This window comes from Euprymna scolopes, chromosome 10 (genome assembly GCF_053919585.1).
Source record: "Euprymna scolopes isolate OS-2025 chromosome 10, ASM5391958v1, whole genome shotgun sequence".
NCBI classification, from domain to species: domain Eukaryota; kingdom Metazoa; phylum Mollusca; class Cephalopoda; order Sepiida; family Sepiolidae; genus Euprymna; species Euprymna scolopes.
This window is the reverse complement of record NC_136491.1, coordinates 20,730,720-20,754,803: the sequence shown is the minus strand read 5'-3', so window position 1 is coordinate 20,754,803 and position 24,084 is coordinate 20,730,720. Positions and strand designations below refer to the sequence as shown.

Genomic DNA, 24,084 nt, shown 5'->3' with positions numbered 1-24,084 from the left:
AGATCTTGTTTTGTTTGTCGACGCTCAACAGGCCCCCTTCCTGTAATTATGGCGACTATCGTTCAAGTGCGCCTTATATTTGCAATTACCAAGATAAACAAAACGCAGGAAACAGTAAAGGTAGACTCGGTGATCAAAGAGACGAAACAGTAAACCACATCGTAAGTGAATGCAGAAATCTAGTCCAAAAAGAATATAAAAATAGACATGACTGGGTTGGAAAAAATAGTGCCATGGGAACAATGCAAACGACTGAATTTTGAAAATATTAACAAATGTTATAAGTATAAACCAAAGCCAATATTAGAAAAGGAAAGGGGCAAAATCTTATGGGACATGGAAATGCAAACAGACAAACGCATCCAAGTCAGAAAACCAGACATGTTAGTAAAATGGAGAAAGAACTTCAAAATTCTTGATTTCTCGACTAAAGGAGCCAGGAAAACGAAACAAATACATGGATGGGACCAGAAAACTGAAGGGAATATGAAACATAAAAAAAAATACTGTAATACCAATAAATATAGGAACACTAGGATCAGCCCACAAAACGTGGAGAATGAATCTAACTTGTGTTCGATCTTCTCTCATGGTGTTAACCGTTAACCTAAGGCCATCAAAATGGTTTTGTAATCCTCGAAATAAGTGATAATTCGAGGGAGCTAGGTCAGTAGAATATGCAGGATGGGGCAAGATTTTCCAACTAAATTCTCCCAGGAGATATTTGGTCAGTAGTGCTGTGCGATAACGTGAATTATTATGATGGAAGATGACTCTCTTTCTTCTGATTAAAGAAAGTCGCTGAGGACAGTTGCGAGTTGAACATAGTAGAACCCAGGTCGTATGAGACAATGAATTCATCAACCGACGACCAAGACGCCTCAGTGGACGACTACTAAGATGTGGACGTTAGCGTGTAAAAGATTGATGTTGCCACACACACATGAAAAGTTTAACTGATATGTTGGAGAATATGTCGGAGTTTGTGTTGTTTTATTTATTTCCATTTATACAGAATGTCCCGAAATGATCTAGCACATTTGTTGATCAAAAAAAGTAAATACCAATTCATTAAAGAAAATATTTTTTAAAATGTACGTAAAATGCCATTTTATTTCACACAGTCTTAAATATTAAATCGGCCAAATGTTTCCCATCGGTGCTAACACACGCTTGTAGACGTTCATGAAAGTTTTCAATAACTTGATGAATCATTTCGAGTAGAATAGCAGCAATTTCAGAACAAATAGCTCGTTTTAATTCTTCAAGAGATCGAGGGTAACTTCAAATATCCCTACAAGAAAAAAAATCGCAGGGATTTAGATCAGGCGTTCTTTCGACCCAACCAATATCCCCACGCAAAGAAATCAAATCAATCACCAATAGCTATGGCTAATGATACATTACCGGAAAGTTCTTTGTTCAAACTCCTCGGCTTAACGTTCACAGGGAACATGAGTTGGAACAGATACATTGAGGGCATTGCCAAGGCTGCTGCAAAGAAGGTGGACTCTCTCTCTCTCTCTCTCTCTCTCTCTCTCTCTCTCTCTCTCTCTCTACTGTGCTAAAAAGTTATTTATGCCTACCTCTACAAGGCCACCATTCGACAATGTATGGAGTATTGTTGTCACATTTGGGTTCGTGTATCTGCTATTAATCTCTCACTCATGAACAGGGTTCAAAAGAGAGTCGCCAACCTAATAGATCCCACGCTATCAGCTAGGCTTCAACCACTGTCCCATCGACAAAATGTTGTATCTCTCTGCCTGTTTTACAAGTATTATTTTAATGGTAGGTGCTCTGATGAACTACAAGCCCTTGTACTCCCTCGACATAAATAACCCCTGACAACCCCGACAAGCAGCAAAATCCCACCCCTACACAGTAGAGATTCCCAGATGCCAGAAAGCCTTCTAATCTAATAGTTTCTTTCCAAGAACTGCTAGACTTTGGAATTCCCTTTCAGGTTCTTGCTTCCCTGACTATACTGACATGCAGAAGTTCAAATGTAATGTAAACAAACATCTTGCTTTTCAACTCCCTACATAGTATCCCTGCAATTTATGTTCCAGATAGTAACCCCTACATCAAAGTGACTTGGTGCTGTTTTAGGGTGAAAATGCAAGAAAAGAATTGATATGGGAACATTTCCTTAAAACAAATGCATAAATGCACAGTGGCTAACAAGAACAGGGTGTTCCAAAATGATCAGACACATTTGTAGGTAAAAAAAAAAAAAAATTAAATAACAAATAAAAAAATTTTTTTTTTGTTTTGATGTACGTACAATGCCATTTTATTCAATTAGATAAAAATTAAATTTAATGGCATTCTACGTAGATTTAAAAAAAAAATTATTTGCTATTTAATTTTTTTTTTCTTTTGACACAAACGTGTCGGGTCATTTTGGGACACCCTGTACTTGTGATCCACTGTGCGTACCTCAGCAGCCACTAATGTGAGAGATGATGGCACAGCCAGAAGATGAAGCAGAAGAAGAATCATAGAAACAATGTTGGGTGCGACGATGTTGTCAAACATGGTGACACACTTGAATGCTGAAACCAACCGACATAACCATATATGGGTTTTTAGTTCTCTCCCACTGCAAGAACTTAGAAACCAGAGTCGGAAAGTGGGATTGGAAGTCAGCGCCTCAGAGGAGGGGCATTTTCACCTCCAAAAAGTGCCTGGGCAGCCCCATCAGCATTCTCTGGTGGAGGTGCCTTATGCGATTAACAATAAACTTACCCCTTCCCAAAAAGAGAAGGCAAAGTCTGGGAGGGGGACCTCCTAGAACTGCACAAAACTTAACTCCCACCGCAAAATCAACAGGAACCGGATTATTACAGGCATGATCTAATCTCATTTGATTTTGGGGTCCCAGAATAAAAATCCGGAGCCAATGACCTCAACGAACTATAGATTAATTGAAATAGAACAGCACTTAGTAAATGCAACTAGAACAAGCTGAGACAGTTTCGACATAAAATGACGCAACAACTTTTTATATTTTCTTTTTTGTTTTACAGGATGTTTACATCATTTACACACCAAACAACATTTGGATTTGGGTTGGCAGATTGGCATCAAAGCAAGAACGTCGAGAAGCGATGAATAATGCAATGGTAAGTTATCATATTATATGGTCGTGTGTTTATAAATGGCACCAAGTCGGCGTATGTTATATCGTTGTGTGGGTGACTGAAAAATACAATAGTGAATTACTTAGGACCTCTATCCTGTTATGACTGATGGAACAAAAGCATGCTACCCCCATGAAGGGGTTCCGTTAAAAAATTCCTGAGTTCGACAAGATATCTGAAAAATGTCGAAGGTTAAATCGACCGAAACATTGTGAAAATGAGAGCAGTAGTCTGATGAATTCAAATAACAAGAATTGGAACACTCTAAACTTTTAAAAATTGCCTGAGAAACCCCATCGGCATTTCCTGGTGTAACGTCTCAGAACTAAACCAAAACCAAACTGCTTCTATCCTTTCATCACTAATGCTTGGCCCCAATTGAAATGAATGGCTCTCGTTTTGAGGAAGCAACCTGCTTTGATAGAATTGACCTTCACCATTGACCTCAAATTAAATCCATTGCCAAGGTCGCTGAAAAAATGGTTAGATCATTCTACCGTGCCAAAAGGTATCACAGTCCCAATGCAATCCTCCACCTGTATAAGAAACAAATACATCCTAAGATGGAGTACTGTTTCAACATCTGGGGAGGAACTGCTCAGAGCACTCTTTCTTGACAGGATACAAAACCAACTTCGAAATCTAGTGGAATGTTATCACTTTCTCCTCATTACTATCTCTTTTCCACATTTTGCGAGTCTTTATCTGCCCTATCGTTATTTTCATAGCAGATGCTCGACTGAGCTTCAATCTATGTTCTGCACCTGTAAAACATTTACAACTAACACTCATCTAGCTATAACCTCTATCAACAATTTATCCTTGCTCTCTATCTGTGTCTAAACGGAAATTCAACAAAAAAGTGTCTCTCCTAGAACTACACGTCTGTAGAATACAATACTGTGGGATTGCTTCCCAGCTGACTATAACATGGTGGTGTTCAAATCGAATGTAAACAAATTTTTGTTGAGCCATCCTATTAAATAATCAAATTCTGATCAATCATCACGGTATTGTTTCGTCGGTCAGCTTGCACTCATTAACTCTTATCCTCGAGCGACCTTTTGCCTTGATTAGTGGTAACAAAATCAAAAAAATACCACATACTTAACTTTATATAATTTTTTAACGTTGTATTTTTTTTCCCCCAGTTAGTTAATTCATTGCTTTATTAAGATCCTGGGTTCCACTTCTTATTTTTTTCATGACTCAAAAAATGCTTTTTTAATAATATCTATCAAAGTACAGGGTGGAACGATAAAATTGTCGCACTAGAAAAGACGAGATGATTCCATTTCCATTTGATGAAAACCGTTTTTTTGTTGTTTTTTTTTTTTTTTTTGCACATCATCTACTAATTGGCCAGTTGTGTACAAATCCCACGAGCCTTCTATCATGTCTGAAAATGACACAATGTTCAACGAGCAAGATCGGAGATGTGCAGTTGTACAACTCATGATCTCTACCGATCCAAGGTATGACAACAGGACCATTGCCAGCAACCTCAAAATGCAAATCCAGATGGTTCAATGCTTGATGGCACAGCTCAATGAAGTTTCTGGCCACGGTTATGGTCTTTGGTGGGATTTCAAGTGAGGGCCACATCATGCCACCTCACATCTTTGAAGTCGGCTTGAAAGTCAACACCAAAGTGTACCTGGATGTGCTGAAGAGTGTGGTGATCCAAGGGTGCAATTAGGTGGCCTCTGGCAGACCATGGATGTGGCAGCAGGACTCAGCGCCGGCCCACAAGTTCAAAGAGACTCAGGCTTGGCTTGAGAAGGAATGCTACAACTGTTTACCCTTCTCTCACTAACCCCATCCTACCCTGCTAAACCTGCTGGACTTTTTCGTTTGGTCATACGTCTAGAACATCACCAACATGACCTCCCAGAATACCAAAGCAAGCCTGATCACTACCATCCGCCGAGCTCCTGCTGGCGCTTTTGGAAAAGACATGTTCTCAGTTACAGACCCTTATCGAGGCAGTGATTGCGGCTAAAGACAGCTACATTGAATAGATATCAGCTCTACTACATAATCAAGTTACCTGAATTGATTTTTTCAATAAAAGCTTTAGAATGAAGCTGTAGTGTTGTAAAGTGACAAATTTATTGTCCCACCCTGTATATATAAAAATGCTTTTCGTGACAATAATGCAAAAAAGACAAGAAATTGATTTGTTGCAATCAGTTTCAATGAAACAGACAGCACTCAGCTAACTAAAGCTGCAACTAAAAATAGTTCTTTAAGAAGAGAAGTGTTTCATGGCTAACAGAAACAAAATATTAAAATCAGATTTGGTAAATTGGTTTTAGTTTTACATTTTCTCCAGAAGATGAGACACAAGGTCAAGTGTAGGTTGTAGGAAAGTTTTTCTGTGGAGAAAACTGGATTGGAATTTGACCTGGGTGTGCCAAGTTTGAATCGAGTTTGTTCTATAGAAACACATTCATCAAACCTACAACTGACCTTGTGTCTCAGTTTCTGAAGAGGAGGTAAATAAAATAATGTGTTGCTTCTTGCAAAATTGCTATGCAACTTAATCCGGAAGTAGAAGGTATCAGCTCAGAATTTTATTTGAAGCAACACATGTTATAGGACAGTGAATGATGAGCCTTCATTTGCTTTTCTCTCCTCTAATTGCTATACAACGACGGATAAATGATTAAATGGACCGGAAACATAGATTCTAACTAAGCCCAACACTTTAGGTTTAAGGATCTGCTGAAAACCTACCATTTGTCTAGCATAGAGGTTGTCCTAAGTTCGAATTGTAATGTAGTTGTGAGTTTCGTCATTTAAGTACGTATGCATATTGAAGACTCACGCGCCGAGTTAATGTTGTATCAATATTTAAGCGAGAACGTTACGTCACAGAATAAAATGCATATATAGACATCAAAATCAAATGTTATCAGATGCAACAACTGTCCCATGAAAATCAGTTTTATAGAATCGACTCCAATCCCCAATGAAATTATCACAGCCAAACTATTATGATTTTAGAATTCATTTCGGTGAAAATAATGTAAATACGGTTGTAATATTTGAAAATGTTACTTTGAATGTTTGTAAAAAAAAATGTACTGAAATATTTTTCAGGGTTTTGCTAAGAAGAAAGAGGCTGACTTGTGTAGAATTATCCGAGTGGTCGAAGGGGCAGAATTGGAAGAATTTAAGTACCTTTTCCATAATTGGATTGAACAAAGCATTTCTTCCAAGAACCGCATCGGTAAGAACAACCCTTATTTCATTTTTTTCTTTCAATCTAAAAAAACATCCACCAAAGATATCTTTATCGTTTTCCTTGTTAATGGGGGAGATGTTACATATATATATATATATATATATATATATATATATATATATATATATATATATATATATATATATATAATGGGGGAGATGTTATATATAAATACAAATATATTTTATAAAGCCCCCTCTTTGGGTTGAGCATTGTCGTAAACAATCTCACTCGCTACTTAATTAGGCTGAAAAATGCGAAGCTCGCGGTTTGTTTACAAACAAACGTTTGAGCACTTTACAAGTGGCAGACGGATGTTTATTTAAATAGACATTCGGACAGATTAGTTGCGGGCGCTGCTTCCGTGGTCAAGGGGTAGAACTGCCGACTGTCATCACGATGGTTCTAGGTTCGATCCTCGGCTTGGGATTGGTGCTAGTCTAGCGGCACTGATGAGTTGTGATACAACGAAACAGGAATGTATGTCGATGACTACAAATATATTTTATATATATATATATATATATATATAATATCTCAAATGGTAATCACTAAAAACCTGAAGAGAGTGCTCAATACTATTGTAGAACAAATATATATATATATATATATATATATATATCTTTTATTACCGTTTTATCTGCTTAGTTACACATGTTTCGGTTACCGAATTGTATCAACGATCTAATAACTTAATCAAACTTTACAGGAAAAAAAAAAAAATATATATATAAGGAAATTTGTGTGTCTGTGAGTTCGTTCCGTATGTACGAAAACGGCTGGCCCAATTTTTATGAAATTTCACACAAAGGGACTTCATGTGCCTGGCAGTGTCCTTAGATAGGTTTTGTATCATAATATCTTTGATAAGTATTGATAATCGATAATCAAAATAATCCAATGAGAGACGGAACAGGTGATTTAGACCGAAGTTAACACCATACACAACCTAACATCACAAGTGCATTTGAGAAGTTTTATTACAACACAAGCCAAAAGGCTCGATATGTAAAATCAACAGTAGGTTCTTTGATATGACAGGAGCGCGGTCGAAATGAATGTTTCTATTTAAAGCACGATTGGAGTATGATATTTGACTTTTTGCATTTAAAACTTTAATTCAAGCCAGTATATATAAAAATAATTTTAATATTTTGTAAAAATCAGCAGCAAGTTCTCTACAGTGCAATGTAGACTACAATGCATTGTGAAATCAGTCATAGCGAGAGGCATGTGAGCTCCCCCCTCTCTCGCTGCACCGCGATGGGTCCCCAACTAAAGCAGGCAATCAATCGATTTGATTGAAAATTGGGCGATTTCACGGATTTCGATGGCAATAAAATTATGGGATTGGAGAACATTCGTTGATCATCATTCAATCCAGGGCAATGTAAGGTCACTATCCTAGCATACACACATACATATATATATATATATCTATACATATATATATATATATATATATATATATATATATATCTATACATATATATATATATATATATATATATATATATATATATATATATATATATATATATATATATATAAGAACAACTAGTTAATCAAACATGTTTAAAAACACTTTGAAAAGCTTTTACATTTGGTTGAGATTACTTTATAAATATTAATTGTTTAATTATTTATAATTTACTTTAGTTTTGCCATCTTGGATCATTTTGGTAAACTTAACTGTAATTTTTATTTTATATATATATATATATATATATATATATATATATTAAATCAAAGATGATGAAAGATGAGGAATAAAAGTTATGTATAACTTTATTTTATCATCAGGACAATAAGGAAAAGTTAAGGAGAAAATCAAGAAAAACCTCTTTAGGCCATAGCATTTCGAAGCTAAATGCTTCTCATCCGGAAAAGGGCTTTTAAGGAGTCAAAATTGGTACATGGGAGTCATTGAGGTTTTTTGTCTGTTTGCTAACTATTTCAAGAATGCGCATGCGTGAATAGTTCACATTGCAGATTACTTAGATCAAGTATAACTAGGTTTAAAAACACTTTGCAAATACGTGTCAAGCTGGTCTAATGGTTATCCTACTTGACTCACCGTCTTTAGGTTTTGGTTTCGATTTCAGCTGGAGTATTTTTATTTTTGTTTGCTTATAAGAAGTGAACTATTTAGAACAAAAAAAAAAACATAATACTCGCATGCAATATGTCTCAGTTTCTGTATTAATTAAAAGGAGGGTGGGGCCAGCTAGTTTATAATAAATAAAGAAATAAAAATATAAAAACTACTTTTAAACATAGAATAAGAACGTGTTCCTCTAGAGGTGAGGGCTAGATTTTCCCACATTAAAACCAACATCATGTCTGACCTCGTGGGGAGGCAAGTAAATAGGAAAGGGTACGACGCAACATAAATTATGTTTCTAATTTTTTTTAGATGGGGATTGATAATTTGTATTATATTATCCAGACTATGGTTCTCATCTTGAGTATTATTTTCGCAATGTGTCGGGCTTCTTTCGGTGTATACTTATTAAACTCGAGAATCTTTCTGTCAAATTCGGTTATCCTCAGTGTGAGCGATGCTAAGAATACAATTGCTAATTACTTAAGTTTCTACCTGGTCATGGCTGACAGAACGAGAGCATGTTATCCCTGCAGATTAAATAAAGAATTCCGTTCGAAATTGTGTGCAGATTCCTTGGTTCGCCATAAAGATTCCTGAGTTCGCCATAAAGATTCCTCAGTTCGCCATAAAGATTCCTGAGTTCGACAAGATATATTTGAGGAAGGTCGGAGCTTAAATCGGCTGAAATATTGTGAAAATAACACCCAAGATGAGAATAGTAGTCCGAAGAATCCAAATTATGCACGTTTAGGTTTGTTAAGGGAATTTAAAAGTGTTCAAGTTTTTCTTGATAATTAAAAGGTGTTTTAAACTGCACATCTTTTAGTCTCATAAAATATTTTATCTACATATTTGAAGATTTAACGGTTAGAAAGATCAGACGAGTGTGAAATTGTTTTTTATAAATATTGCTATTTATTAAAATAAAACTTTTTATTTTTCAAAGTTTCAACTAATAAAATATTCATCTTCAGGAAATTGGACAATTTGTTCTTTTGTTTGTTTGTTTTTTTTGTTTTTTTTTTTCGTTTTCATTTTCCTCCTCATATATGCCATGGTGGTGATAATCCCTGGCATGACTTGAGATGTTTGAAGTCAAAATGATAGTTATACGTCCGATTACAGTTTTTGACGTCTGTTGAATGCGTGTGTTTCAAACAGTGAATTCCTTTTTATTAAAAAGGAATTCACTGTTTGAAACACTCGATAATAAAGTTCAATTTTATCCCTATATATATATATATATATATATATATATATATATATATATATATATATATATATATATATATATATATATATATATATATATAATAAAAACGTTGCAGTTTTTCCCCCTCTGGATCAAAATACCGTAGGTTTACAACAACAGATGCCACATGCAAATTTCTTATGTCTAGTCTATTAACCACTATCTTATGTAACTTTATAAAGACTTTTCTGACACATCCAGGTGTTCAAATAAAATCCTAGATTCTATCTGAGAAGCTACACCATCACTATCCCATTAACCTACAGAGGAAGTAGTCCCGATTTTCCCCTATTTCTGGAGTCCTCCTACTGATCCCCAGAAACACCACAGGGATTTATACACATTGTATGGATATTGTGGTTACACCCTTCATAACTAATTCACAAACTAATAGCCCAAACGTTAAAATCCAGTCCATCGATTCGAAAAATAATAAATTCTCCATTATAACATTCCTGCTATTCTGATTGGCTTAGATCAGATCGATCCCTTATTCCAGATTACAATTCTGTAAACTAAAAAAAATGTGCAAGCCATTATCCAGCATGGCATCCACCGATACAGGAGGCCGCCGTTTTACATTAAATAAAGCGATTACTGAACAGCATAGAAGTATTTGCTTCTCACTCCCTCTCTCACTCTATCCTTCTCTCCTTCTCTCTCTATCTCTAAATGTGTTTGGAAGAAGAAGAGAGAGAATGAGAGAGAGAGACAGAGATAGACACAGACAGAGTCAGAGCGAGTTATATCTTTGTTTACATTCGAACAGTGTATTGAAATGAGAGAGAGAAAGAGACAGAGAGAGACAGTGAAAGAGAGAGTCTGACAGACATATATATATATATATATATATATATATATATATATATATAGAGAGAGAGAGAGAGAGAGAGAGAGCATCATTCTAACGGCAGAAAGAGAAAGAAAATCATCATCACGGACTGACTGACGGATTTCATTACCATCCCTGTTATTTGGTTTAAAGAGAACAAAAATACAATGTCATTTCGATGCCGTCTGCTGGAGCAGTGGATAATGGAGTCACGTCGCAACCTATGGGTTTCACGTTTTCCCCCATGTAACAGATTAATTTTTTTTTTTTTTTGGTTTGAAGTTTTAACATTTAAACAGGGTTATCCCTTGCGATAAATACGTATAACATTTTGTGTTTCTCTTCTTTTTCTCCTATTTTTTTTATCGAATTCAAGCAGTTTCATTATTCCCCCCCCCCCTTTTTATTTGTTTTCTTTTTGTATCGAAATAACAATTCATTTGTTTTTGGAATGTTTTCTTTTATTTGTTTTTTTGGGGGGGTTTATTTTTATTTTTATTTTGGTTTTATTTTTTTATTTTTGTTTTGGTTAAATGGTAAGTGAAATATTTGAAACCAAGTACTGCAGTAATTAATAAAACAAATAATAAATGATAAATATACCAAAGAAGTTTTGTTTCATTTTCTTAGGATAGGATTCCATGTTTTCGTTCTTATATAAATTTCTGCTCCTTAATAAAACTTAGAAACAAACTACTTTTAGCCGCAGAGGCTGGTAAGTAACCAATCAACATACCACAGCTTCATCGGCTAAATGGATGGGGGGTTTTTTCACCTCTCTCCACCCAGACTGCCTTACAATGAGGAGTTAGAAGTGTCTATTCCGAAAGCGGTTCATAACATGTAGAGGTTGAGGTTGGGAAGCAGTAGCAACAACGACAACAACAGCCATACTTTAAATGTTTTTGAGGGGGTACGCTTCCACCGGGCAACACCGGTTAAGGGGTACTGCTAGTTTTTAATAACTGACAATATTCATTAAAAACAATTTCACACTCGTTTGGTCTTTGTAACCGTTAAATTTTAATTTATTATCAAATATTGCAAACAGCGAATTCCTTTTTATTTCATGTACATATTTTTTATTTGTGTTTCTGTTTTTTTTGTGTGTTTTTTTTTTTTCAGCAACTGTACAGACAAATTTCGATGTGAAATCACTACACCAAAACCGAAAACTGGCTGCTGAAATGAGAATGGTGGACGATGGTCAAGGGGAAGTGGAGGTGAGGATATGTTGAGAAGACAGAATAGACAAAAAAACATTTTTTCTACTTGGGAGTTATCACTTATCAAGGTCCGAAGCCACTCGAGAATAAGAGTTAATGAATGTAAGACGGTAGGGAAGTAATCATTAATGGTGTAAATTGGGTAGAATTTGATTATTTATGGGGACGGCTCAACAAGAACTTGTTTACATTGGATTTGAAGGTTACCATGTTGCATTCAACCAGGAGGCAGGCCAGCAAAATAATGTTCCACAGGTTAGCACTTCTGGAAAATAAGCTTTGTTCATGGAATCTGCATTTAGATTTAGACACAGTTAGAGAATGGGAGGAAGGAGAGTGGGAGAGAGTATATAGTGGTTGCAGCTAGTCGAGTGTTTTTGTGACAGTTTGGCAAGTAGGTACCATTTGGAATTTTTAGACTTGATTATTTAAAATGTAAAAGTACAGAATAGTTAACACTCGAGAACACTTAAACCCCATAAAACAACAGCACATAATTTATATAAAATGCGTGAAAATGAAATTCTCTGTTAAAATCACAAAGATTTAATGTATGAAAATGACTTGTAAGAGATTTTATACTGCTTCAATTTTTATTTTTATAAATCATTAGAAACTATGAGAGCTTGGAAGAGACGAGTTCTTGGGTGTTCACTATTCTGTACTTTTACCATGTTTTAAAATGATTTGCCAAAGGAGAGGTTCAGTTCTGACTTGCCGAAGTTGGATAATACTGAAAGAAACGGATAAAGAAACCACACAAGATTCGAATAATGATAATATGTGTATTGTATTATTGAATTAAACAATAATAAAATAAAATCCTTGCAAAACTAATTCTGTCTGCGGCTTTAAAAGTCCAACTATAATAAAATAAGTTTTTTTATGTCCAAAAAATAGGCGTTAATGTTAAAAGTTAGATAATTGCATTCAAATGAAGGAGAGATAATGTTTTGTTTTTTTTTTTACTTGTTCACAGGGCAGCATTTTATTAAAAAAAAAGAGAGAATAAGTTTTTTTTGTTTGTTTGGTTTTTGTTTGTTTTTTGTTTGTTTATTTGTTTTTTGTTTTTTGTTTTTTTTTTGTTTTTTTGTTTTTTGTTTTTTGTTTTTTTTTTGTTTTTTTGTTTTTTGTTTTTTGTTTGTTTTTTTGTTTTTGTTTGTTTGTTTTTTTTGTTTTTTGTTTGTTTGTTTTTTGTTTGTTTGTTTGTTTGTTTTTTTTGTTCGTTTTTTTTGTTTTTTGTTTGTTTGTTTGTTTGTTATTTTGTTTGTTTTTTTTGTTTGTTTGTTTTTTTTGTTTTTTTTTTTGTTTGTTTGTTTGTTTTTTGTTTGTTTGTTTTTTTTGTTTTTGTTTGTTTGTTTGTTTTTTTTGTTTTTTGTTTTTTTGTTTTTTGTTTGTTTGTTTGTTTTTGTTTTTTGTTTGTTTGTTTTTTTGTTTTTTTGTTTGTTTGTTTTTTTTTTGCATTCAGCCAGACAATATATGGTGTCTGCTGATCAATCAAGGAGGCTTTTTTTTTTAGCATTGGAGAGGTTGACAAAAAGTGTATTATTTTATGGGAGAAAGAAACGAAACCTTTTTTTATATATATTTTCTTTTGCCATTAAAATCATTTGCTGGAACCTCTGACTAATTATCCCTAGAAATTATTGATTATAGATTATTTTAGAAATTATTGATTATAGATTATTTTAGAAATTATTGATTATAGATTTCCTTCAAATTATTGGTTACTTGTTGAAAACTTCTGAAAAGTTTTTTAAATACTGATACTATGGCTGGCAATAAAATCAATGATACTAAAAACACAATGGGTTTATGCAATGTCAGTCAAGAGAAGTGTGTTTAGGTAGGTTTTTTTATGCGAGAGTGCACAACGTCCGTAATAAAAGATTAATTTGCAATACAGAAGCACAGATTAATTACCAACACCTCTTTTTAGAACAAAATAACAAAAAGGTTTATTTTGAAAGAAGAAGGGCTGTGTCCGAGGTGAAAAAAAGAAAAGGAATAGAAAATTCTAGAATGTTCTCGAATCAGGAAGCAGAAACTTGAAGTGTCCCCAGGTTGTCTTCAGTTAAGTAATCGCAGCCTGGGAGAATTCAGTGGACAGAAAGTGAGAGGAGAGAGGTCTGTCTTCTTTAGTGGTCTGAATTCCTCTGAGACGCTGGTTAGTTCATGACAGGAGTAATGAGTTCCTTAAGGGACATATAGCATTAATGCGCCCTACTAGCTGACTGGTCAGTGCTTCGTCGCATCGGTCAGCAAAAAGGTATTAATCCACAAGAGAAAATAGTCTTTATGATGACTGCTACATGTGTTTAAACTCCTCAAGAAGCTTTTTGGAACTTATCTATTATCTCTTAAAACTGGAGGAGTCCAATCAATACAAAAACATAATCTTTATCGTATTCTTTGAATTATTCTTTGAATTATTCGAACTGCTGTTCTCATCTTGGATCTTATTCTTACAACGCTATGGCTGATGCAACCACTTTGAAACGTAATGAAGAAGATTAAGTTGTTAAGTTCAAAGTGGCATTCTTCTAGAGGTTGAAGGTTCAATCTTCACTACAGGCGATATTAACTTAAAATAAAAATGACTTTAGACTTCTATCTGGAACTGGCTGGTAGAATGAGAAAAATCTACCCCTATAGGTTCAGTTCGAAATTCTCTATACATTCCCAAATTCCGGCATAAAGATTGCCAAATGTGCCAAAATGCACCTGAAGAAAGTCCGAGGTTACATCGGCCGAAACGTTTAAGAATGGCACTCAAAATGAGGACAGTAGTCCGAATAGGTTAAATAACACAAATTACCAATCCTAAAAAAATTCGAATTGAACATAAATTGTGGAATCATCTTTCCCAAACGTATAAATTGAAGATACACTAGGATTTAAAGTGCACATATTTAATTCCATAAACCAGAATGTTATCCATTAACCCAATCGTTGTATAGGCATCCTTTCAGAGGATAGCATTGTTTCTTGAGACAGGGCTAGTCAGTCATTATCATTTAGAAAACTTGACTTGCCGTTAAGAACAATGTGTAGTATGTATTTAGTGGGGCAAATTTTTATTTTGGTTTCAATCGGGAGGGTTCATTTTGGAAAGCTGCATTTTCTATCTTTTCTCATGTAGGGTGCAAGTAAATAGGCAGTAATTAATAATTTTGTAATAATATTTCTAGTTTTTTTCTGTATAAAAATACAAATTTGAAATTATAGACTTGAGATGAGCTATATAGATTGCAAAAATTTTAAGTAAATAAGTAGAAATTTGAGCAAACCATTTTCCCTACATTACACATGTCCTATACTTTGTTTTCATTAGCTGCCAACCAGAGGTAGTAACAAAGTTTCAGTAGTTAAAGCAGTACTGGCACCACTGGCAGCTTTGTCCAATGAGCAGGGCATTAGTTTGTTGTATTTATAATCTTGTGTTTCTTGTGTTAAATCATTAAATTGTTAAAAAAATCCAATGTTACTTTAATTTAAAAAATATTTTATTAAAATTATATTTTCTGAAGCAGTGTTTTAAATAAATGTTTTTACAATTATATTGACACGTTTTTATGCAATAAATGTTTTGGTTTTCAAATATGTTTGTGTTCGGAAAAATATGCTGTGATATTTGACCAAGAAGAAATTAGAGTTGTCACCCCCTAACAATGGCGCCGTCTGTAATGCGGAAGTGCCGTTTGTTTTAATGTTTTCTTGTATAAAGCGCATCGTTTAAATCATATACTTTTTTGTAGTAAATAAATTGTAAGAGCTTCAGGGAAGATGTTGGAGTTTGATTAAAAGAATTAAAGTATATGTCTCATTAATTTTCAGATTTTCCGAATGCATAATTTCGACATGGTGCCAGTAGAAAGAGCTCAATACGGCCAGTTCTTTAACGGTGATTGCTACGTCATTATTTATAAATATAATTTTAAATCTACAGAACATTATCTTATATATTATTGGCTGGTAAGGAATCATTTTTATTTTATTATTTTTCTTTTTAAAACGAAAATAAAAGTTTGGTTCAATTTAGTTTGATCGATTTTATAGAATATCAACAGCTTTTTTTGTTTGTTTTTTTTTTTTCATTTGTATTGTGTATTTGATTAGACTATATGTTGCAATATGCAGATGTTTGCAATTCTTCCAGAAGAGGAAGTTAGTTAAAAACTTGAGAAATAAAAAAAGCACAAATAAAGACACTTCAAGGTTATGTCCAAAAATTCTGTATGCAAAGTTAAGACTCCTGAAATGGACTCGGTTTACCTAAACAGTGAATGGAAGTCTCTAAGCATGAAACAAAAAATGAAATCATATGGAACCACTTCTTGTTTTATCATGAAGCAAAATAAAAAAAAATAATAATAAACTTATTTTTTTTACATTTCTATAAATATTTTTTTAATATTTAAAAAAAACTATTTGTAGAAATGTAAAATATAAATGTTTATTATTTTTTTATTTTTCAGGATAGCACAAAATGTGTTAAAACTAAAATAATTTTTTTTAATAAATTATTTCCATAAGGTTTTGTATTTCGTTTCATGTTTACTGACTTCCATTCCATTTTTAGGTTAACCGAGTTTTGTTCCAGCGTCTTAACTTTGCGTACTGAATTTTTGGACATAACCCACTTCAAGAAGGAAAACAATTTGATTTCTCTTAGAATGTGTAAATTATGAGAAATTGATTGCAACTCATACAGAGATTAAATAAAAACGAGATTCATATCTTATACTATGAAATATGCTTAAATATATATACACACACAGAAGCAGCGTCACAGATTAATATATGGCTGACGAAAGCCAGAGATATCATTTTATAATTCATACCCAAAAGATTTCATCCGGTTTACAATTGTTCACAAAATATTATGTAGCAAAAAAAATGTTAGGTAGTTTATTATTAACACAAATTATTTTCTTTCTGAACCTATAACAAAAAAATAAATAAATAAATAAATAAAAAAAGGACAAGCATAAAATAGATTTTTGATTCTGATTAATTTTCTGTTTGACGGGTTTTATGTTTGCATGCTTGCATTTTATGTTAAAGGTTCTGAAAGAAAGAATTGTTGTGTTTATGCTATTTTTAAATAGCTGTAAACTAGATTACTTGTTTTGGATAAAAAAATATTATAAATTAGTATAATAATAAATTCTGAATAACAGTTGTTACATAATTTTAAATTTCACCTTTTTTAGCCGACAGTGTACATCTTGCTTTTATTTTGTTGCTTTTCTCTCTATGTATTTACTCGTTCCACTGCTACCAGTTGTCACCAGGTGCAATTCTACACTTTCCATAGATAATGTGCTTTCATTAGCCGTAACTGAGTATTACATACATAAACATAAAATAATCTTTCCACTTTCTGATTCATAAATAATAACTTCTCCCTATCCTAATTCCGGCCGTTCTGATTGGCTGAGCTGTGAACATTATATTCCCGATTAGCATTATACGTATCATAAATGAACGCTAATTTACCATTAAAATATGGTATCGCTATGATAGATTATATCCTTTGGAGTAAACTGCTGTATTCTTTTATATTATTATGCCAACACAAAAACCTGGACCTTTACTGAACGTGTTTTTTTTTCTTATAATTCACATACCGTCCCCCAAAAACATTAATTTATTTATGGAAATAAACCACTTATACAGTAAATTTCTGCATTGTTTTTGTTTTTTATTATGCTAACAAAAAAATGGACCAGTAAACGACGTGTTTCATTCCTTGCTCAACAGACCTAAATAGAGGAAAAATTATGATTAAAAAAATTGTCATGAATATGGCAGAGAAGAAAAAATATAATTTAAAAAAATATATAAATAAATAAACGGGGAAAGAATCACATATAAATCACATTAAGTCCTAAAAGATTTTCTTTTGGTTTGCAAAGAGAAGATCTCAAAGACTTAATAAAAATGGTTTCGACGATTTTTAAATGGAAAGGCGAGTGCAACCTGCTTTAAAACCGTGAACATGTTGAAACTAAAGTTCATGGTGCAAGAACGGTTATTTATAAGGTGCTTGTAGATGGCAGACCCGTATGTATTATGCAGCACATCAAAAGGGGAAAAAAATTAAACAAAAATCTTTGTGATGTCTGGCCAACGTAGTGCGCACTGCAACTACATTTAAATAAATAAATAATAGAATTATTATGGTGGAAGAGAAAACATCTTTGCAAATGGATGGCAACATAGGTCTAGTTAAAAAAACAACATTCGATGCAAAATAACGCCGCTGTATAGACACAGAGATTTGTTTGCTAAATCGGTCACAGATATTACCTAACCAAGGTAGACAAAGGTAAACAGGACATTTATTGACTAAAGTTTCTTTAGATTTATAAAAGTGGAAGCTTTCTCATTAATGGTAAATTCAACAATGTCTATGGGATAGGCATTGTTGCAAAGGTTCTTAGTAATGAATTTAATTTCCTCGTCCAGATTGGCCTTTGAACAAATCATTAAAGCTCTATGTGTTAGGGTCTTCTTAATTAAATTAAATTTTTGGTTTGTAGGACAAATATATATATATATATATATAGTAATTTATAAAATATATATGGCGATTAAGCTACACTAAATATTCTGCGTTTCATCCAACTACTATATATATATAATACTAGAAGATATACCTGGCGTTGTCCAGGTTGTCCAGTAACATTAAATTTCTTTTAAAAAATGTGAAGTAAATAAAAAACGGAAAGAAACGGAGACATGTGCATGTGAGTATTATGTTTTTTCTTTTTTCTAAAAAGGTCATTTCTTGTAGGTAAAAAAAAATACTCAAGCCGAGATCAAATCCCAAACCTTTTACACGATCTTTAGAAAGTGTTTTCGAACATTGTGAAACAGAAAAACAGATAAAAATCCGATCACGCTCAAGTACCAATTTTTCTATTTTGACCCCTTAACAGCCTCTTTTTTCAGATGAAAGCCGATTAAAAGGTTTTCCACGTGTCTGAATACCCTATATACCAAATTTCTAGTGTGTAGATTAAAAATTCGTTGGGTATATAGGTTGAGAATTGTCCTTACACACACACACACACACACACACACACACACACACACACACACACACACACATGTTCTCACTTTTATGGATATATAGATAGATATATAGATTAAATGTGTCCACCTAATATGTTAAAAATAATAAACGTTTTATTTAAATTAAATTTTTTGGTCTTTTTTTTTTTGCATTTGTGTATTCTGATACGAAATTCATAGCCTTTTGCTGTATTTTAATAATTTTTGTCAGAATGAAACTTGATGTGAAATCATTTCAAATATTGGGGTTCATTCCAGTTTTTCATTCTTTATTTTAATTGTTAATCGGCACGACACCATAATGGTTGCATTCACAATAAAACTCCCATAAATGATCTCAAGCTGATTTTGATTAATTTCTACAATAAATCAATTAACTATTTGATCATTATTAGGGAAATGAATCGAGGCCAGAGGAACAGGGATCAGCTGCTTTAAAAGCTCTTGAACTTGATGCTGGATTTGAAGAAGCAGCCACTCAGGTCAGTGTTTTACATTTTTACCATTCAGATATTTTACATTTTAATTTTTTTTTTCTTTCTATTTTTGGTAAAAATTTCAATGATTTTTTGTTTGTTTTAAATTAATTATATATATTTTTTAAATTAATTATTATTTTTTAATGAATTATATATTTTTTAATAAATTATATATTTTTTAAAATTAATTATATATGTTTTTTTTGTTTTAAATTAATTATATTTTTTTTTATATAAATTCCAGAGAAGATAATTTTTAAATTCAAATGGTCTTTTATTGTGACCAGATTCCAGGGTGAGAATTCATTTAGTCTGGTGTAGTATCCAGCTAAGTGCTGTTCTTACAGGAAACCTCACTTGGAGAAGATGCATCATTTCTCATAAGTCAGTGTGGTGCAGCTATACCGAGGGGACCTTATTTGGGTTGTGAATACTATATTAGTTTGAATATATAATCAGGTTTTACTTGTAGGGAAAAAGTATCCTCATGCCAGGTTGTCCTGATAAACCCCTATGAGACCTTGAGTGTCTAATATGCATTGAAGTTCTCTCTTGTATTTTTGTTGCATCTTACTGTTTGCTCAAAACAACAAGCTACTACAACAGGGCTGACCGAGAAGCCATTAGAGAACACATCCGAGATACCCCATCTTCCCTTTTCCTGCTAGACAGTGTGCCAATGAGACAACTGAATGATGCAAAGCGGGTATTGAAGCACATGTTCCCACACGGAAGTATTATAGTAAGCCCCACTCACCCCCATGGTTCACTGCAGGTTGTGCAGCTGCCATTGCACAAAAGCAGCATGCATTCCGCCGGATTTGTACATCATAAGTCAAATACAAATTGGCAAAGGTTTGTAGATGCTAGAAATCATTGTAAGAGTGAAATAGCAACAGCCAAAAGAAAGCATATTGAAATAATCAAGGAACTCATTGAATCACAAAAGATAGGAACTCGTGATTTCTGGAAAATCTATAATAGTGTAGTGAATAAAGGGCAATCAGTAATTCCTCCAGTGAGCAACAACCAGAAGGTTGCATGCACGGCAATGGAGAAGCCGGAACTACTTGCTCGGCAATTTTCCTCTAACTCCACCTTAAAGCCAACAAACAATTCCCTCCCAAATTTCCCTATGTGATGTAAAAATCACCCCTTCTCATGTCCGCAATATCATAAAAAACTTGACACCTCAAAGGCATGTGGGCCTGATCTCATCCCTATACTAATGAAGAAATGTTGCCGAGCTATCCCCCATACTTTCCAAGCTCTACAATAAATGCCTTGCTGAATCCTGCTTCCCTAATAGCTGGAAGATGGCCTCTGTGGTACCAGTGGACAAGAATTCTGGTGAAAGAACAGAACCTCTCAATTATAATCCCATTAGTCTCCTCCCCCTCTTCGCTAAAATCTTTGAAACCTTAATTAATCAAGCACTTGTTCACTACCTCACAAAAGCAAATCTTCTCTCTGACAAACAGTATGGATTCAAGCAATGATGTTCTACTGCAGATATTTTAACACTCATCTCTGAACGCATGTACTATGTACTAGATAAGGCAGGTGAAGCCAGGGCTGTAGCCCTTAATGTATCCAAGGCCTTTGACAAAGTCTGGCACAAAGGGCTGCTAATGAAAATTAAATCATATGGTATAACTGGACATATACTAAATATAATTAGATCCTTCTTAGACAATAGAAACATACAGGTTGTCATTGACGGATGTACATCCCAGCAGCATAGCATTAATGTGGGACTGCCTCAGGGGTCGATCCTTAGACCATTATTATTCCTGATATTCATAAACGACCTCCCTGATAATATTATGTCCGAGATGGGTATATTTGCTGATGATATAACGCTCTATAATATGCATGAGGGAAGAACATATGTACATAAATCTAAGACAATGGCAGAATCATTAGAAAATGACCTCCAAACTATAGTGGAATGGGGTCGAAAATGGATGGTAACATTTAATGCTAGTAAAACTAAGCTGTTCTCCTTTAACAATTACAAGACGCATCTCCAACCGTCTATATCCATGACAAATAACTCCCTATCTGAGAATTCTACCTTCAAACTCCTCAGCCTAACATTTGCGGGCAATATGAACTGGAAAAAATACATTGAGGACATTGCAAAGGCTGCTGCAAAGAAGGTGGGTTCCCTCTATCGATCTAGAAGACAACTCACACCTGAGAGTATCCTGTACCTCTACAAGGCCACTATTCACCCATGCATGGAGTATTGTTGCCACATCTGGACTGGTGCATCTACCACTAGTCTCTCCCTCTTAGATAGGGTCCAAAAAAGAGTTGTCAATCTAATCGGTCCCACTTTATCAATTAAGCTCCAGCCCCTGTCGCATCGCCACAATGTTGCATCACTGTGCCTGTTTTACAAATATTTTAATGAAATGTGTTCTGATGAACTCGTTTCACTTGTACCCCCTCGACGTGCATATCCCCTACAAACCCGCTTAGCAATAAGATCTCACCCCTTCACTGTTGATGTCCCTAAATGCCAGAAAGCTTTCTATTCTAATAGTTTCTTCCCTCGAACAGCTAGACTTTGGAATTCCCTTCCTGCCCCCTGCTTCCCTGACTGTACTGATATGCAGAAGTTTATATGTAACATAAAACAAATATCTTGCTAATCTTTCCTAGACATGGCCCCAAATAGTAGCCCCTACGTCCAAGTGGCGATATGCTTTGTAAGGAGGGAATATGAGTAAAAAAAAAAATTTTTTAAATTGTTACTATGTAACATAACATTATCCTTAATTTAAGCATAGTAAAATTTGGTGCCGTGACAAGGATAATCAAAATATTATCTTAATTTATTTATTTATTTTTATTTATATATTTTATTTATTTTTTTTTTTTTTACTGTGGACGAGTTCATCTAATGTTAAGAATCTTTTGTTTGTTTTTATTTCAACATATTTCGATGTCTTTTGCCTTTTTAGTATTGTTTTATTTCCATTTTCTCTTTTTTCAGATCCGAGTCATCCAGGGTAAAGAACCACCACATTTGATGACAATATTTAAAGGCAGAATGATTATCTTAATGGTAAGTTGCAGCATTTAGAAATTTTTGTTTTTAAAATGTTAAAACGAAAAGTTGAAGAGAAAACTATAAACCATGTCTTGATAAAATTTGAAGATCTTTTATGATCACCCGATTAATCAATTAAAGTAACACACAAATAAATAAAACACATAAATAATATGAATAGGATTAATCATTCATACCTTTTTGGATTATTTCGACTACTGTTTTCATCTTGGGTGTTAATTTCACAATGTTTTGGTTGATTTAATCTCCACGTGTCAAGAACCCATGACGTAACGGATAAAGTATTTGGTAATTCAATTGTATGTTACATTCTTCTGGGAATTGAAGGTTCAATCCTCAGTGTGAGTGACACTCTTAATATAATTGCAAATAACTTAGGACTTCTACCCAGTCATGGCTGAAGAAACGAGAATATTTTACTCCTGTGGATTAAATAAATGGTTCTGCTTGAAATTCTGTCCAAATTTCTGAGTTCAACAGAAAGATTCCCGAGTTCAACAGAAAGATTCCCAAGTTCAGTTCTGAGTTCAACAGAAAGATTTCTGAGTTTGACAGAAAGATTCCCGAGTTTGACAGAAAGATTCTCGAGTTCAACAGAAAGCTTCCCAAGTTCAACAGAAAGATTCCTGAGTTTATCAAGATACACCTGAAAGAAGGTCGGAGGTTACATCGACTAAAACGTTGTGTGAATAACAATCAAGTTGAGAACAGTAGTTCAAAGAATCCAAATAATAGGAAATAGTTTATCAACATGAAATAAATATTAGGCTGGTGCAAAAATAATGTCGCTTTTTTACGTTCAACTTCATGTCAAAAAACATTATTTTTGCACCAACCTAATAACACAGTACAACAAATGGTTTATTAATTAGTTGGTAGAAACTGTGAAAAAAAAATAGCAATACTGCTAAAGAAATTGGTTTTATCGGTTTTGTATCAAGGTGAACTGGAATTGACAAATATTCATCAAAATCAGAAATTGTATTTTGTCAACTGAACTGTGTGTTGATCTGAATAGTCTTTTCCTGGGGACAAATAAACGCTCTATACACGTACCATCTGCCTTTCTTAGGGTCTAGCATGGTTCTACTAACTGGCGCTTTTTCAAAAGGGGAAATAAACCATAGATCTATCTTATCTTCTATAAAAGTGAGAATGTGTGTGTGTGCGTGTGTGTGTGTGAGGACACTTCTCAACCTATATATTCAACGATTTTTATCTACAGACTTGAAATTTGACATATGGGATATTCAGACATGTGGAAAACCTTTTTAGTCCGTTTTCATTCAAAAGAAGGGTCTGCTAAGGAGGTCAAAATTGGAAAATTGACATGTTGGAGTCATTGGGGTTTTTTTTTTCTGTTTGTTAACTGTTTCACGAATGCTCATACGTGAATAGTTCACATTACAGATTACTTATGTTAAGAATAAGTAGGTTTGAAAACACTTTTTAAATTACGTATCACGCTGGTCTAATGGTTATCGTACTTGATTCACTGTCTTTAGGTTTTGGTTTCGATATCAGTTTGAGTTTTTATTTTTTTTTTACTTACAAAAAGTGAACGGTTTGCAAAAAAAAAAAAAAAAAAAAACATAATACTCACATGCACATGTCTCAGTTTCTTTAC

At 33.7% G+C, this 24,084-nt stretch overlaps 1 protein-coding gene across 2 annotated transcripts in view; it reads left to right on the top strand.

The window, feature by feature from the left end:
• The window catches only part of LOC145285846 (advillin-like), a 186,889-nt gene that overhangs the window by 111,261 nt on the left and 51,544 nt on the right, over positions 1-24,084 (top strand). For both annotated transcript variants that reach the window (XM_080134287.1, XM_080134288.1), the window contains exons 11-16: positions 3,033-3,128; positions 6,252-6,381; positions 11,713-11,810; positions 15,651-15,788; positions 19,292-19,378; positions 22,380-22,451. In XM_080134287.1, the coding sequence (XP_079990413.1) occupies positions 3,033-3,128; positions 6,252-6,381; positions 11,713-11,810; positions 15,651-15,788; positions 19,292-19,378; positions 22,380-22,451 (621 nt within the window). The remainder of the gene's footprint in view (positions 1-3,032; positions 3,129-6,251; positions 6,382-11,712; positions 11,811-15,650; positions 15,789-19,291; positions 19,379-22,379; positions 22,452-24,084) is intronic.